General features: G+C 33.4%; 1 protein-coding gene across 1 annotated transcript in view; it reads left to right on the top strand.

Annotated features, from left to right (window-relative positions):
- Window positions 1-220: 220 nt before the first annotated feature.
- The window catches only part of LOC142976064 (uncharacterized), a 64,137-nt gene continuing 48,395 nt past the window's right edge, over window positions 221-15,962 (top strand). Inside the window, exon 1 of the mRNA XM_076119272.1 lies at window positions 221-491. Coding sequence (XP_075975387.1) covers window positions 395-491 — 97 coding nt within the window. The 5' untranslated portion in view covers window positions 221-394. The remainder of the gene's footprint in view (window positions 492-15,962) is intronic.

Here is a 15,962-nt window from a genome sequence, read left to right as displayed (position 1 = left end):
GTATTCATGCAAGCAGTACAAGGAATAGGAAACCATTGATATGCAATAATTATGTATATCTAGCATCTATAATTACTACACGTATTACGTTAACAAAAGTGTCGTATTAGCAATAGAAAAGCGCAATCCGATAATGAATGACAATGTCCGAGGTCCGTGCGTGCGTCGACGTCGCTCGCGGTGCGATGCGGGTGCAGCAGGCATTGCGCCCGCGCTTATAGCAGATAGAAAGTACTTCGGGCTTTAGTCGCTGACTGTACTCGGAGAGGGAAGCACGTGGTCCGACGCAAATGTTACCGAACACACGCGGGAAATAGTTGCGTCTGTTTCGTGAAAAATATAACACAAATTATCAAACTCTTTAACCGAAAAACATATCGTGCGGAACTTAAAAATGGGTGTCAGTGCGTGGATTTGCATCACGTTTCTTATCATTTCTGCCGCAACAGCTGGTCCTACGGGAGATAAGAGAAAATCTGAGATACATATCGGTGAGTCTTTCTTTTATTTTTCAGAAGAATGTATGAACCTGTGAAATATTAAAAAAATATATACAAAAATTGTTGTGAAGCTGCGGCTAAACTTTAAAAGTTGTTTAATATTGTACCGAGTACATAAGAAAATATCTAGAGCCAAATAATTCGACCGGTTGAATTTCATCCACACTTTAGCGCAATAAAACAAACAACTAATTGTTTAAACAAATTGCTTTTTATAATTTGGTCTAACAATACCGAAAATCGTGCACAGATTTAAATTCCAGAGAGAAAATATAACAACAGAGGAAGCTGTGCAAACAGTTTCGTTGCAAATTAAATATAATTACGCAAGGGATCTTGTCGAAAACTAGTTACAAAACAGATAATAAAGAACTTTTACGGGTAATTTCACAGCAAATAAAATTGTCTGCACGCTTAAAGTGACAATGACCTAGTGACGATGCTAGGCGGGTTTAATCGAGAGTTTGAGACAAACTCACTTACAACTGATTAGATGATTTTTATAACTAATAACTATTCAGAAAGTAAAATAATAAATACTTACAAAATGTTTGAATGCTACGTGTACAAAACGGAGGTTATAATTTTTGAGGATATACATTTGGCAATAACATAACAAATCAAGTAATTATTTCGCACCTAAATTATAATCATTGATTTACTTTTCCTCGAGGATCGTTGGTTTAATTAATAAAATTAAATTAGGTTGGTATAATTTCAATAAAATTGGTATTACTTTTTGATGTTGTTAGTTAACTACTTGTTGTAATTTTCGTAAAGGTATGTATTAATTCTTAATTAAAACGAACTACATACCTGAATCAATTGTAAAACAAATATAAAAAAAAATACATATATAAGTATGGAATTTTAAAGAAGTATTTAGCATTATCATTAAAAAGTTATAAGAAATTAATTTCAAACTACTACAAAATGCAAATAATAGCATTATTGACTTGACCTAGATATCAACGGCGTATAATTTAATATTTGATAACACCGTAAAAAATGTCCGCAAATATTGCAATAAAATCAACCAAACCGCCAGAGTTTAAAACGTCAATATCAGTTTTCTCGTTCCGGCGAACTATGTCCCAATTCTCCGGAAATAATGGTTCAGATTGCATTAGACATAATAACGGCATTTTTGCAAACCTTTTGTTTCTACTATATTGTTGAATACTCGACTTTTATAAGAAATAACCTTCTCACGGAATCAACTCACTAAATACCTAACCCAAAACAACCGCATCCCATTATTCTTCCGCAGTAGATGCCAGCGCATAATTGTCTAACTTGTCTAAAATCAACATCGCACAACAAACACAAACGCTCGGTAAATTGTTTGGATGAATATCTACCAAGGTTTCCCTTCTTCATTCCTAATATTGCTTAATTGCTTCAACCTCCAGCGTAGGACGAGCAACAATAGAAACTCGGCAAGGCTCTTCAACACTTAATGCTTAAAGCTGGATGAACTTTTCAACACCATTGTTGTATTGAGTTGCGTCGCTCGTGAGCGATGCGACAACGACGCGGCGACGCGACGCTCGGAACCGTTCACTTCCGAGGAACATTGCTTTCTTGTGCAACCCACGTGAGATACTTCACGGGTCAGCTTTACTTGTTTTTGTTAGTTTAGCTAATGTCTTCACTCATTACCATTTCTATAGTGTCGTAACGGCCGTAACTAGGCTACGAACGTTCGCATGACTTACATTGTCCACGCTCAGTTCTTTTTGTTTTGTACAAACTTGAACAGAAACTGTCGGCAAATTAATGTTCTTGTTCAAATCATTAGACGGTCGGTTTGACAGCCGTTTTATTAGTATTTGATTTCACCGGTCAGATCAACGAGTATCTGTTGCAAAGTGTTACTTTAACCATTAATTGGTACTTGAGATTCCGAAGATAGCCCTTACCTGAGCGTTGGTGTACATCCTCTTTCAGTTCAATACCCTCAGCTCGTCGGGGCCTGACACTCCAATATTGACAATGCGACCCGACATTTACAGCTTTATGCTAACTTAAAGAGCATTCGTTTGAGTATATACTACGTCCGAAGGAAAAATGTGGTCGCCGGTGCGGCGCCACAATTTTATGCGTATTTATTGGATGACCCTCAGAAATTCCAAATTTCGCATTTGAACTGAATTTTGGATACACTTACATTGTTTTATTTTAGGGTAAAGATAACCAGTTTTTAGTGGTAGCGAAACTTTTTTGAATTCCAGACGAGGAAAATTTAATCGAAGGTATCCTTTCATGCCTCTCATCTTCATTAGGACAGGTAAAACGCTGTAAAGGGCCTTTGTCCGGTATTGCCCTGCCCCCAAATTATTATCATAAAATTCGGGGATATTATTTATATTTTAAGATTACTTTCAATTTTATTGACATTAAGTCGATGTTAAGTCTTTCGATACATCCAGAACTAACTCGATCGTTTTATTCGTTGAGTTCCCACACTGACAGGTGCTTTGTTGTGATGGAATGAAAAACCGATAAGCAGTGTGCCGATAGAGCACGTTTGCCACGAACCATGCTTTATCGACTCAAAATCATGTCTCATATTTAATTTAACGCAACGTCGATGTGCAATATTTATTTCTAATAATTGTATTTGTTGTAAATTCTTATTATCTTTGAAACAATGTTATCATTGATATGACTCACATTTCGATAGGTCGAAACAGTTTTCATACGTTGCATTAGTATTATATCACTTACTAATGTTATAATTATTGTGCAATTGTTTTAGCCGATACTTTCAAAATAAAACTAATCGGTTGTTCGGCGATAAAACGATTATTACGTCTCATATTGACAGTGTAGTTTGCGCAAACGTCGAAGAATAATTACAGACACAAAAGGTGTTAACAGTTTCGATGATATAAATAAAAATTTGCTACTATTTTTATTGAGTATAAATTATAATCTTCTGGCCTCGATTCGGAAATATCAGCAGTGTCTGATCTTTAACTAGGGTTGTGTATAAAGAGATTATAGCTTTTACCAATAAATTATTTTTTTACTAAATCATGCAAAACTTTGCGGGATTAAATTAATTTCACGTTGTCACATTTCCTAAGGAGAATACAAAACACGTCTTGGCAAGTGGTGTAATAAGTTGGGCGCAATACTTTAATCTAGTGAAATACATGAAATTGCTTTTATTTAGAAACAGGGATTAGTACATTGTAATTCACAACATGACTAGCAATTTTGACAGTAACAGCATTTATTTCTAGAGCAAGAAACAGAAAATGTGACTGCGGTTAAGAATGTTTTGTTTTATATAAACTAAATTATTCACTTATATGCAATCTGACTTATGATTATCACGGTTGCAAATAGGTACAAATGAATTTAGGTACTACTATTAGGAAAGCAAAACTCTCATATTTTTTATCTACTTAGCTTATTTAAATTCGGTTAAACTTATCCGAGTCGAAGAAGAAGTTTTTAAGTTAAGTGTACTGATATAATCTTAACTTACTACAACTTCAACTATCCATTTTATCACTATAGTTCAGTATAGCATCAGTTCTATGTATTTAGCTGTGTATGTAACAGACATTTAGCTCTATAGGTCTGAACTCTCGCTTTCACGCTCTCGAGACACTCCATTAAAGAAAAACGTTGTCTAGCTAAAGGAGAAACCATATCGTTTTAAAGATTTGACGCACTGTTGCTTAATTAGTTGGTTAATCTTTTATACTCGTCCTCTCCACTCTTTAATTTAACCAGTTCTTAAAGTTAGCAAACCTAGCATTAATTTAATTAGGCGTTGCTGCTTCATCTCGCAACGGTTACAAAAAGATAATAATATTTTTCGTTGATTTTCACAATTTTAAAACAGTTTCAGCAATATACTACAACATACTTAGACTCTTAAAAAATATGAATTTATTGAAAAAGAAAGATCACAAATTTACTTTGATTTATTTGCCTAAGACTTAAGCTGCAAGGTCATTCATATTTTACAGATTATAATTTTTCATAGCAAAGCACCGTGATAATTAATATCGACAACTAATGAATCTTAACGGTGTTAAATTGAATAATGTGGTTCACAAGTCGTAAATCATATTTCTCCATAAGTCTGATAAAATAAAAAACAAAACCGTTACTTATAAGGAGAATAACGTAATAAATTAGTTACAAAAGTATATTATTATTTAGTGATTTAATAATAAGGTAGGTTATTTGACTGCCTAATTTATTTTTACAAGTCTATTTGTTTGGTTTATTAGAACGTGAGATAGCCAGTTAGAAAAACAAATCAAATTTCTCTATTATATTTTAGTTACGTATAAGTCTTACGTACTACGGTGCAATAGATCGACAATGAAGTTGGTAAAAAATATTACATTTCTAAATATAGTTAATTCACTTGACTGCAATCACGCTGTGTACTATTTATAGGGACCCGCAGCAATCAGTCATTTCTACCGGCACGGGTCAATGTTCCACACAACACGGCCCAAGGTAAAGTGAAAGTGAAATCGAAAGTGCCACTATACTTCAAATAGTTTTATTGACCATTGTCTGTTTTTCAAGGAAAAGTTGACATTTTATACAAAAAATTAAAAACCGCTTTATTTCAAACAAATATAAATAGAGTGTAGATTAAAAAGATTAACAACACATTTGAATAAAGAGGTTACATAAAAAAGAGCTATTTACAAATACCTCTGGCCGGTGGGAAAACAAATGTAGGTTGAAAATGGAATCCGTGACGAATTTGAAATCTTTCAATCTTTACTTTCTTTAATTGTTTACATAACTGCAGTTTATTGCAAACTGTGGTTAAATGGGTCCGGGGAGAAATTCGTATCTCATAACAACAATTATGATTGCGTTCAATGACGACGTTGATGTGAACCATTGCGGTGTAATGTTCGTTGCTTACGCGACTTGACGTAACTGCAAACTACAGATGAGCAAACCATCAATCTTCGTGCGTATCCATCTGGAAGTGGAGCGATTGGTCAATTCGCACTTACATTCCGTTTTCCGAGATTTCCTCATCAACATCATGTTAATTTGCTCCGAGAATGTAACAGATGTCGTCTTCCTAATCTGCGACTTGCATTTTGTAATAGACATAGATATATACTCCAATGTCTCATTCATATTTATGAGTCGGCAAAGATTAAACTTTTTAGCAAATACTATTTCGAGTGCTGAGTTCCTGTGTGTTAAAAAACGTAAACAGAATGTTTAATTATTCGTACGTAAACAAGATATGTAAGTACACACATATTACATGATTCATATCACGTAAGACCACGTGTAGTTATAGTTAGATACATATTACGTAATTATAATGTGACAATAATTACGTTGCTCTATAATATTTGCAATTTTACAAAGTTTTCTATTAGTAAACATAATATTATGAATTAAACATACTCTTACATTGTATTAACAGGGGCTATATTCCTGCTAATATATGTGATGTATACTATTGAATAAAATTTATGTACTTCTCTTCCTCTATAGTAACATTTTAATTAAATTCTTGGATTTAGCTTCCTTTTTTATTTATGAAGTACCTCAAGAGCAATACAATAAAGAAAGTAGTCACGTAGATACACGTTTCGACTTTAACTTAAAGCTAGTTGTAATAAAATAATTGACAAATTTTGTTGTTCGGTAATAAGAATTTAAAAACGACAGACTGTAATAAAAGCTAAAATAATAAAACAACGCTAATTAACTAACATGCGGCGTCATTAGAATATTTACTAATTAAAACCAAACCACAAGTTTTCATCTAAATTAGACGCATCAAAGGTCAGAGAGTTCGAGGTGGAACCATGTCAAAATAAACAGGGGTTCAATGCAATAGTTGCAACACGATTGCGATGCAACTGGTTGTCGCCAACGACGCCAACGCAGACAAGATCTAGACCTGCCACTGAAATATCTAACGAAAATCAATCATTATCGTAGTTGTAAAAAGTAGAACTCCTTGAATTTGATTTGCAACGCTTAAACAGTATTATAAATATACAATGACGTACAAAAAGTATTTTAATTATATACACACAAAATTGTGTATTTTCACAGCCTGCTACATAACACCTGCCACATACATCCGTAAGTTCAATTTTGATTTAACAAGTTACGTATCCCAGTAATTTATCTATTAACTTTTTGAGTTACTTTTATAAACAAGATTCGGTTATACAAGAACATAGATCACGTAGAAAAACAAAAATTCTATTGGATTATAGCCAGTCAATCACCGCATTTGAAAGTCAGGTAGCGGAACAAATTAATCTGAAAAATTAAAACGCATTAAATAACAAATGGAAAAAGTATTAAAATACAAACGACAAAGAACTGGTGTTTTGTGAACATTTTTTTGTTGAACTATCTTACGGCTACGTATCCATCGCTCCATCCGTACTAGTACTGACTTCATTGTCGTTGAAAACGTCATCATCATATCCTTTTTCACGATATAATCTTTTACCCTTCCGAAAATCATTTCAGCCAACCTTGGAAAAAGAGGACAAACGAACACATTTTCACATACACTTATGAATAATATAGTAACGATGTTTCTGTAAATTCTTGTAGTTAAATAATTATGGGTCTATATCACGACACTGGGTGTGTTGCAGAACCCATTATTCTCTCACACAGTAACTGACACTCGGTGCTGTAGTTACGAGTTACCGTACAATAGATGAGATGCATCCGATAAATGCATATACACGATTATGATAGATCGCTTTAGCAACACATTGCAACATCGCATCTAACACTAAATACTGAACAATGTGCCGTTTCAGATAGAAAATAGCCTTGTGTATAAGTATGATCGGAAGTTTTAATTGACCGTACTAATGCCCATTAATGGAGGATGCGATTGTGAAAGAAAACCTAATTCATACAATGCTTGGGATATTCATTTGTGTTACATTTAAAGTTTATTGAATAAAGATAACGCAGATTTTTGGTAGTTTTCTGAAAACTGTTTTGTGATACTCTCAATTTACTACTAATTGCAAATTAATTACTACTGCTTGTAACAACGAAGAGAATAGAAATATCTATTTTACAGAGGCCAGCTTACTATTTGCAATTACAGCATACGCAGTTTTTCCGTAACGGTAACATTAGTCAATATCTATTGTGGTTAAAATTTACTAACACCTTGCTCCTTTGAAACCCCATAAAGTAATTTTATAAACCATCATTGTATTATAATGGCACTTTATTTCAACACAGCTTGGAACAGTGCCGACAATCTTGCCGCGGCGCGACTAAAAATCGTGACCGTAGGGACAGAACACAACACCATCGACTAACAATCACTATGATTTACCAAATCCTCATTATTCCGATGCTTGAAACGTAATCGAAAATGGGCAATTATGTCGTCGCCATTCAATTGTCCTAAATCGTCATTGGCAAGAACAATTCCTGGCCTTCGGTAATAACAATTTATATTATTACGAGTAAAGTCAGTGGCAGACAAAAATAATGAAATGTATTGTCGTCGAAACGAAATTATTTCAACGGTAACACTTTATCATTAGTCATATGCAAACAAATAGTAAATAAACACGAGTAGTTATAATTTATATTTGACGAGATCTGAGTTTGAAATGCACATATTCATTAGTTTTGCAAGTGACCGTACTTGTGACTACAATTGTATGACATTAGCAATTCGTTCTGTAGTACCTACGAGGAGTGAGGACTATAAGTTTACACGAAGCATTCTTCTGCGATATGTAAAAGGCGTTGATGTTTTCTAACTATTTATGGCGAACCAATGCCGTCAAAGATTAGCATATGTTCTTGACAGTCTCTTACATGTTTTACTTGTTATTTATAGGCGTGTTCAATACCCTTTACTGTTTGATTATAAGCGTTATTGGCATAGAAACTACAAAGCTCAACGCCTAAGGGCGCACGTAAACATCTAGTTCTATACCTGTCTAAAATCCAGTTTGAATTCAGTGTTGAAATTACGAGCACTAAACTCATATTTCGCTTACATAAGTTACAAAAGTCAAGGTGCACTAAGAATGTCGTTTAAAAAGTGCTGTAACAGTATATTGGTATGTGTATTTTATATTAACCGCAAGTATTTGTAAAAAGGCTTGTTATCGGCACCGCATTCGCTACAAAGACCTTGATTGCGTTTCGCCCGGTTGCAAAGCACTTCTTTGTTACTTGTGCAGGCAAATTAGCAATACACCCGAACTGAACTAGTTTAGAACTGGTCATTTCGAAACGTGTCTGTTTAGCTTGTTAAAGTACAAACATAATAAAGTGCAACATTCTAGCTGCTGACACTGTATTCATAACATTTTGACAGCAGAAGATGAGCTTAAACATTAGTTACCTACAAATTGATTTAATTTATATTGAATGTACACACTTGATTGATATTTCCTCAGCCGTCTGACTCATTCATGTTTTATTACTCATATTCAAATTGAAAAACAATAATAGGAATTCGTCAATGAAACAGCTGGAAACTATGCAACAGTTAGCGCAACGTGTCTATTGCAATTCGTTATTTATTACAATATCGTTATTCAGTTATTGCAAATATACGTGTAGGTATGAATATGAACTCGAACGCGCCCACAGTAATTATTGTCAGCTGTTCGTGATTGTCAAAGTTAGATTAGTTAGTCACGGATGTTGGGCAATGTTTAACAACAAACAATAGCATGTGTTTGCTTTCACTGCACTATTTTCTTGCAAATAATCAATGAAATAAAATTCTGCTTCATTTACAAAAAACCCGTACTTGCCAAGACTTTACCGGAGTACTTAATTGTTAAGGCTAGGAAAGAATTGCTGCGCTCGGAACTCTCGTATCTAATCACTTGTGAAGTTCCTGTTTAATAATTCATATTTCAGTATTTAATCAAGTAACAGAACAGACCTGTGGTGTGAAGTTTTAAAGACCGACATCCAACACGTGTGTATTATAAATCCTAGTAAACATGAAGATTGCGATGATATTCCCGTAATTGTGGAAGACTGTCCCGTTTAAATAATTTACATATTCAATTAATCTTGATAATATCAAAAGGCTCCATCAAATTACCACATATAAAGAATGAATTCCTTCCCCTTATGGATGACAGTTCCTTTTTAATCTTACATTGCTTAATTTTGACGCAGAGAAAGTGTAAGATTCGAAAATGGTTTGGTCATTATACCAAAGATTCATATAAGACAACACGTAATTACAAATAATGTGTGTGTATAATTGTATATGCATATGTTTAATGCGACCGAACTTACACTATTACCATATTTTTTGCATGAAAATTTTATTATTAATTAATTAAAGATATGCTACGCGGTATAATTTTGTAAACGAGTTTGTTTTCAGGAAGTGTATATTAATAGTAATTATATTAAAAATGTAATCTGAAAAGCTTTAATTTGTTTGTTTAAAAGAAGCCGATGAGAGCTTTCAAAAGACATTTAATTATAACAAGTTTTAAACGACATAAGTTTGAATTTGATTTCATCGGCACACGTTGAAGATTTGACGTTTCTTTTACATCTTTATAGATTCTGTTCTCTGTTCTGCTGTCATCAGTTTTCCAGTCACTTAACTACGAAGAATAAAGACATTATTACATGATCTCGCTTGACTAATAGATGCACAGTAGCCGTCGATAGCGCGACGAAGATCGATCAATCAATTAACGCAACATTCCTACTTTGATGAATGTGTTTTGAACGAACGCCATCAGCTCATCTTGACAGTTGAAGACGTAACATTGCATGTATTCCTGTACATAGATTTATACCATTGATTTAATTTATTTACCACTTGAGAATTTTCTTAATATATAGATAGGCATATGTCGAATATTTTTCGTTTCGAAACTTATAGAAATATGAATGTTTATAAGTAAGCAACCCGCACTTGGTGGACTCAAACTTTCCCTCATTACAGGAGGAGATCCTTGCCCAGCAGTAGGACAGTAGTTATTTTTTTAAGCCGATATATCATTATGACCATTCATCAAAGTGTAGATAAAACTCGGCTCATAAATCATATGCGAGGCTTAAACGACAAAAGCTTCCTCTGTATTTATTATGTTTATATTCTTATTTTAACAGTCAGTTATTTTGCAATTATATTATTTTTGGACGCTGATATTTTTAAACTCTTGCTGTAAGGAATATTAAAGAAAACATGCCACTTATTGTGTTTTTTTTCTTTTGAATAAACTGTCTATGGAAAGCCCAAGGGTAAGGGTTCAGGTAGCAATAACCTCTTACAAAGTCACGTAGATTTTTCGAACCCTTCTGAAGAATGCAAATAAACGCAAAACCGCAGAGGTCATGTACCCTACTCGAAGTGACATATGAGAGATGATCGTATATTTGGTTTGATGGGCTCACAATGCGTGGTGAATTGTTATTTATTGAGAAAATACTTCAATTATGAGTCAGTAAGCTTTGAATATAAAAGAAAGACTCACGTCAGTTCAATTACAACCAGACTTTGATTTACAATTGATATCTTAGCGGTCCGAGTTCCAAGTTCTAAGGTCGTAGATTTAATTTATAGATACAGAACTTAAGTTAGTTTTATTTACCTGATCTTTAGATATCATGTTCATGTTTTGACAAAAATAATTCTAGTCACTCAAAGCTATTAATTAAATTGCATTCAAAAAGATTTGAGCAATTATCTCCAAAACATAGAGGTCAACTTTGAGGTCGCGCAGTCAAAGTTACACGTTTAGTCAAAACTTAGTTCAAACGATATGACATTGACCTGCCTTTACTGTGTTATATTTTTACATAAATATATCGGATAACCCTAATTAGGTTTTAAACGCGATCAAAAATCCATAAAATCTAAATTACATCGTTTTTATTTTACGACCAGAATAAAACCTTTGTTATGAAGATAATCAATCAAAATAAATAAATAGTGTATATGAGTCAATATAGAGAGAACATAAAAAGTTGTTTATGGTATAATCGAGTTAATATTACGACGTCGATCGTTGACCCATAACGAGTAATTTCGTAGAAGATTTTATTAATTCGTGTACGAATTTAGCTTGACCTACATCCTCTGTTTTGAATAAACCGGTTGTAGCACGCGAGCTTGTCTATAAATACTATTTTTTATTTATCTATTGATGATTTGATCACAAAATCGTGAGAATTATACGCTTTTGTACTCAAAGAGTTAATCTTTGATTGATGGATATTTTTTCAATCTAGTACTTACTTAAAAACTGACCTTAAAATACATTTATCATTTCTGCCATGAGTCGTCTCAACTTTTGTCATAAAAGCCTTGTGTTCAGTTACTGCAGATTCTTAAGGTATCATCAAGGATTAATAAAAAATTGGTAGCGAAGCAATAGGACTTTTAAGTTAATGAAAGCATAAGAAAAAGCATACAACACACATAGTTTCTAGCAGTGATCAGAGTTTATAATTCAATACATGTAGCAAGATATCAACTAACAAGTTTTTGCCGTCAATTCAGAGCAACATGGCAACAAATTAATTTATCGTAAAATGACTAGGTCTCGGTCTAAGATTTTCAGACGTATAGACAATGGCTTCACCTTGAATGTAACAAGACGAATGCCCCTGATTTTTTCATGCGGTTTACAAAACTGCAAGTTAACACGTAATAACCTGAAACACTTACATGTTTTACCTGTCGTTATAGAAATGTCAAACGGTTCTGTTGTGTTGTAGTCTAATAGTTGCACTTGCTTGCTTTAAAGTAACCTTCATGTAATGGGTATACTAACGATGGTGATAGTTTGTATATAAGGTTTTTTAAAGATTTCTTTTAACAAATTATTTTAATGGATGGACTTACAAAATAGACTGCCCTCTGGTTTGGGCGATAGGAGGTGTTTTGGTTATTGGATCGGGTAAAGGTCTTTTATAATGCACATTATTCTCAATAGTAACTTGGAATTCCCGCTTACCACATGGAACTAACGTTGGAAATGGTGCAAAGTGGGAACAAATCATACCTCTGCCTTACACTTTTGGGTAACCAGCGTGATGTTATAAATAACCTATCATGTCTTTACAAGTCACAATTCTTACGTCTGTAAAATCTTTACGATATCTGTGTAAATGTGTCGCCTCGGCTTAAAACTGAAATGTATGATAAATTTACGATTTCGTAATAGATCAGCAGTTAAAAATATTTTTTCAAATGTCAACCACTGCATCTAATAGTTATAACCATTATTTTTTGTAATTCGACTTGCTAGCTTTGAATTGTAAGTTTCGTCCGACCAAAAGACATCAACGCACTTCGTAGAAGTGAACATTATTATGAACTTTAATTTACGAAAAGTTTTACAAATATGTAGTGTTTTTATACAATCTTTTTATACTATATACAAACACTAATGTTTCATAGAATTATCCATAAATTGATCTATTCACAGTTTAAATTAAAAACGCGGAGTCGCAAAAAAACGAAGGCAGTATTAGATTCAAGTGTGATACGGTAATGAAATCTCCAAGGCCATTATTGAATAAACAATCACTTTAGAAATAAAATCTCTTCAAGTGTAATTTATATTTTTAAATAATATAATCCAAAGTCCTAAAGTATAAAGATATTTTTCCATTCGAAGAGCGCAATCCCCCGTTATATGCTGCGTTATTTTCTTCTTCTTGTTTGGTATTCAATAATATATGATACTTGTTCTTCTAAATTGTATTATTCATTGGCTCAGTACCTACGATGCTAACACCTTCGTGGCGCCTTTTGATTACTTCTGAGAATGCAATTTTAGCAAAACATTTTTTGGGATGTAAATTCTTTGTATTTTCCTGCTGATTGTTAAAAGTATTAAGAACAAGAATTAAGTATTTTATTAACAATATTTAATATTCATTTGTTCAGTTCTATTTAGTTAGCTTTCACTAAAAAGTTCAGATACATTCACTAGTTGGGCCTCGTCCACGTCCATTTTAACGGGAAACATCAGAAATGTTTAATTTAAAATATGTATGTATATAGTAACTAATTCGTTTACCTATCTATGACTAACTCATTCACTCTTACTAACCCAATTTTTCTCTGGCATTTAACTAAATTGGAAGTTATCTGAACATAAATATTTATTTGAAACAAGACCCCATACAGATTTATGTGATTACCTACAAATTGGTAACATATCACTTATACCTATCTATACTAATATTATAAAGCTGAAGAGTTTGTTTGTTTGTTTGTTTGTTTGAACGCGCTAATCTCAGGATCTACTGGTCCGATTTGAAAAATTCTTTCAGTATTAGATAGACCATTTATCGAGGAAGGCTTTAGGCTACCACTAATAGGAGCAGAGTACCAGTAAAAAATGTTACAAAATCGGGGGAAATTTTGACCCATTCTCTCTTATGTGACGCAAGCGAAGTTGCGCGGGTCAGCTAGTATAAAAATAAATTGCTTCTATTACCTCAAATCATCACTTCAAATAGCATCATTTAATCAGACGAAAGTTAAAAAATTATTCATGACTTAATCAATTTTGGGCGTGATAAATCATGAGTTGCATATGCAATTATGCATCCTATTCCGAATGCGGTTAAGGTGTAATTGCATACATAAATAACAAATTCGAATTTAAATGTCCATAAAAGTAGGTAAAAGTCTTGTCATACTTAGGTCACTACTTATATTTTGAGCCTTGACGAATCTGATTGTTTTAGACCCCATTTGGTGTTTTCATCGTAAAGTTTGACCTTTTTGACTACTACATTCCTAAGAAAGTTTTGAAATCTGCGCTGAAAATATTTTCAATATCGTCGATCGAAAATTCTAAGTGTGCGGGAAAATGGTATAAGGATGTTAACATTTTCGTGCAAATATTTTTTACGACTTTCGACGTGACTTTTAGAAACAGTCGTGTCTATATCGACTTACTTATTATTTTGGTGATAAAGTCCGATCTTTTGAAAATTTAAAACGCTAATATGTAGAGTTCTATCGTGATTATTTTTCCCTCACCAATGAAATTCCTGAACGTCGTCTAAGGTCACCAGTTGTGTTCGGAAAAATTTATGCTGTGCGAAAATTAATTATGCATTTTCGTTTCCTGACACATCAATAGATTGACACAATTCTATACATTATTTCCACTCTAAGATATAAAATATTTGGAGAGAACATTTCCGTTTAGAAGTTTTTTTCTAAACGAGCCAATTTTTTTCTACAAGAATTCGCAAAGGTACTCGCGCCGATTAGTGCGAACAAATGCTTGAAAATTCTATCGTTTTGCTATAAAATACATGTATCAAATTGTGATAGACCACAGATCTAGGATCTATGCGCATGAGCCGAAAAGTAAACGTCATGTCAGTCGACTTTATGGATGATGCCTTAAGATGAACCAAATCCAGAAAAAGTTTTTCGCGCTCGAAGCACTTCGAAACAAATAGTCCCTTGATTTTTTATAAAAACTATGTCACGGCCCAAAGTGTCTTTAGAAAAATGTAGAATGGTTAATTCTTATCGATTTACAGGCAAAAGTTTACCGAAAGACTGGTTTAAACTATGGAAAAGCCACAACATCCTACAGGTCGAGTGCCATAATGACAATGCCCGCCCCAACGCATCTTGTTAAACAACCGGCTGTTATGTGCACGAAAATAATCGAATAAATTAGTTTCTCGCCATACATTATAGTTTGACATCAAATGACTTTATTTAGTTCCATAACGTCAAGAATAAATAGCATTAACCTTGATTTTTCATCGGCACAAGAAACAGGTTATGCTTTTAAACACCCTGTTTTTGAGGGGTCTTCGAGAAAGAAAACAAAATATTTAAAAAATATTTTGATCAGATAAAAATCTGTCTAGATCATGCATAAGAATACTCGAGAACACGATAAAGTAATTTTCACTCACATATTTATCGTTTTTCATAGTTAGGCTCAAAATATAAGTAGTGGCCCACGTATAACAGACAAATTCTCCTTTTATGTGACGAGCATATCTGTCACTATTTACGTATTCGTACAATACGTAAAGCATTCTTTTTGCAGAATCAAAAACAAGCTCTTTTTGCGGTATAAATCGAATGCTTAAACTATAAATTAGAGAGAAGGTATATAAGCCAAAATGTAACTATAACATAACAATACAATCACGGTTATAGTTTTGCAATATAATGTACGAAGCTATAATAAACGGACAATCGAAATAGCTGAACGTAATAATGCCAAAAATCAGCATTACGTTTCGATTGTCATAAACTAAACCATACTATAATATGTATCTAGGAATGTTAGTCAATATTTATACATAACTATCAAAGTAATAGCCCATTTATATTTATAGTAACTCTTAATAGCGCGTGTCAATGCATAATTATTGTAAGCACGGTAAGTTTTACACTGTGCAAGTAGGACTGAGAGGGCTTAAGGGGGGCTTAGGGGCGGCGCGGGC

This window comes from Anticarsia gemmatalis, chromosome 10 (genome assembly GCF_050436995.1).
Source record: "Anticarsia gemmatalis isolate Benzon Research Colony breed Stoneville strain chromosome 10, ilAntGemm2 primary, whole genome shotgun sequence".
NCBI lineage: Eukaryota > Metazoa > Arthropoda > Insecta > Lepidoptera > Erebidae > Anticarsia > Anticarsia gemmatalis.
Note: the sequence above shows the minus strand (reverse complement) of the source record. Positions and strands in the feature narration are given on the sequence as shown.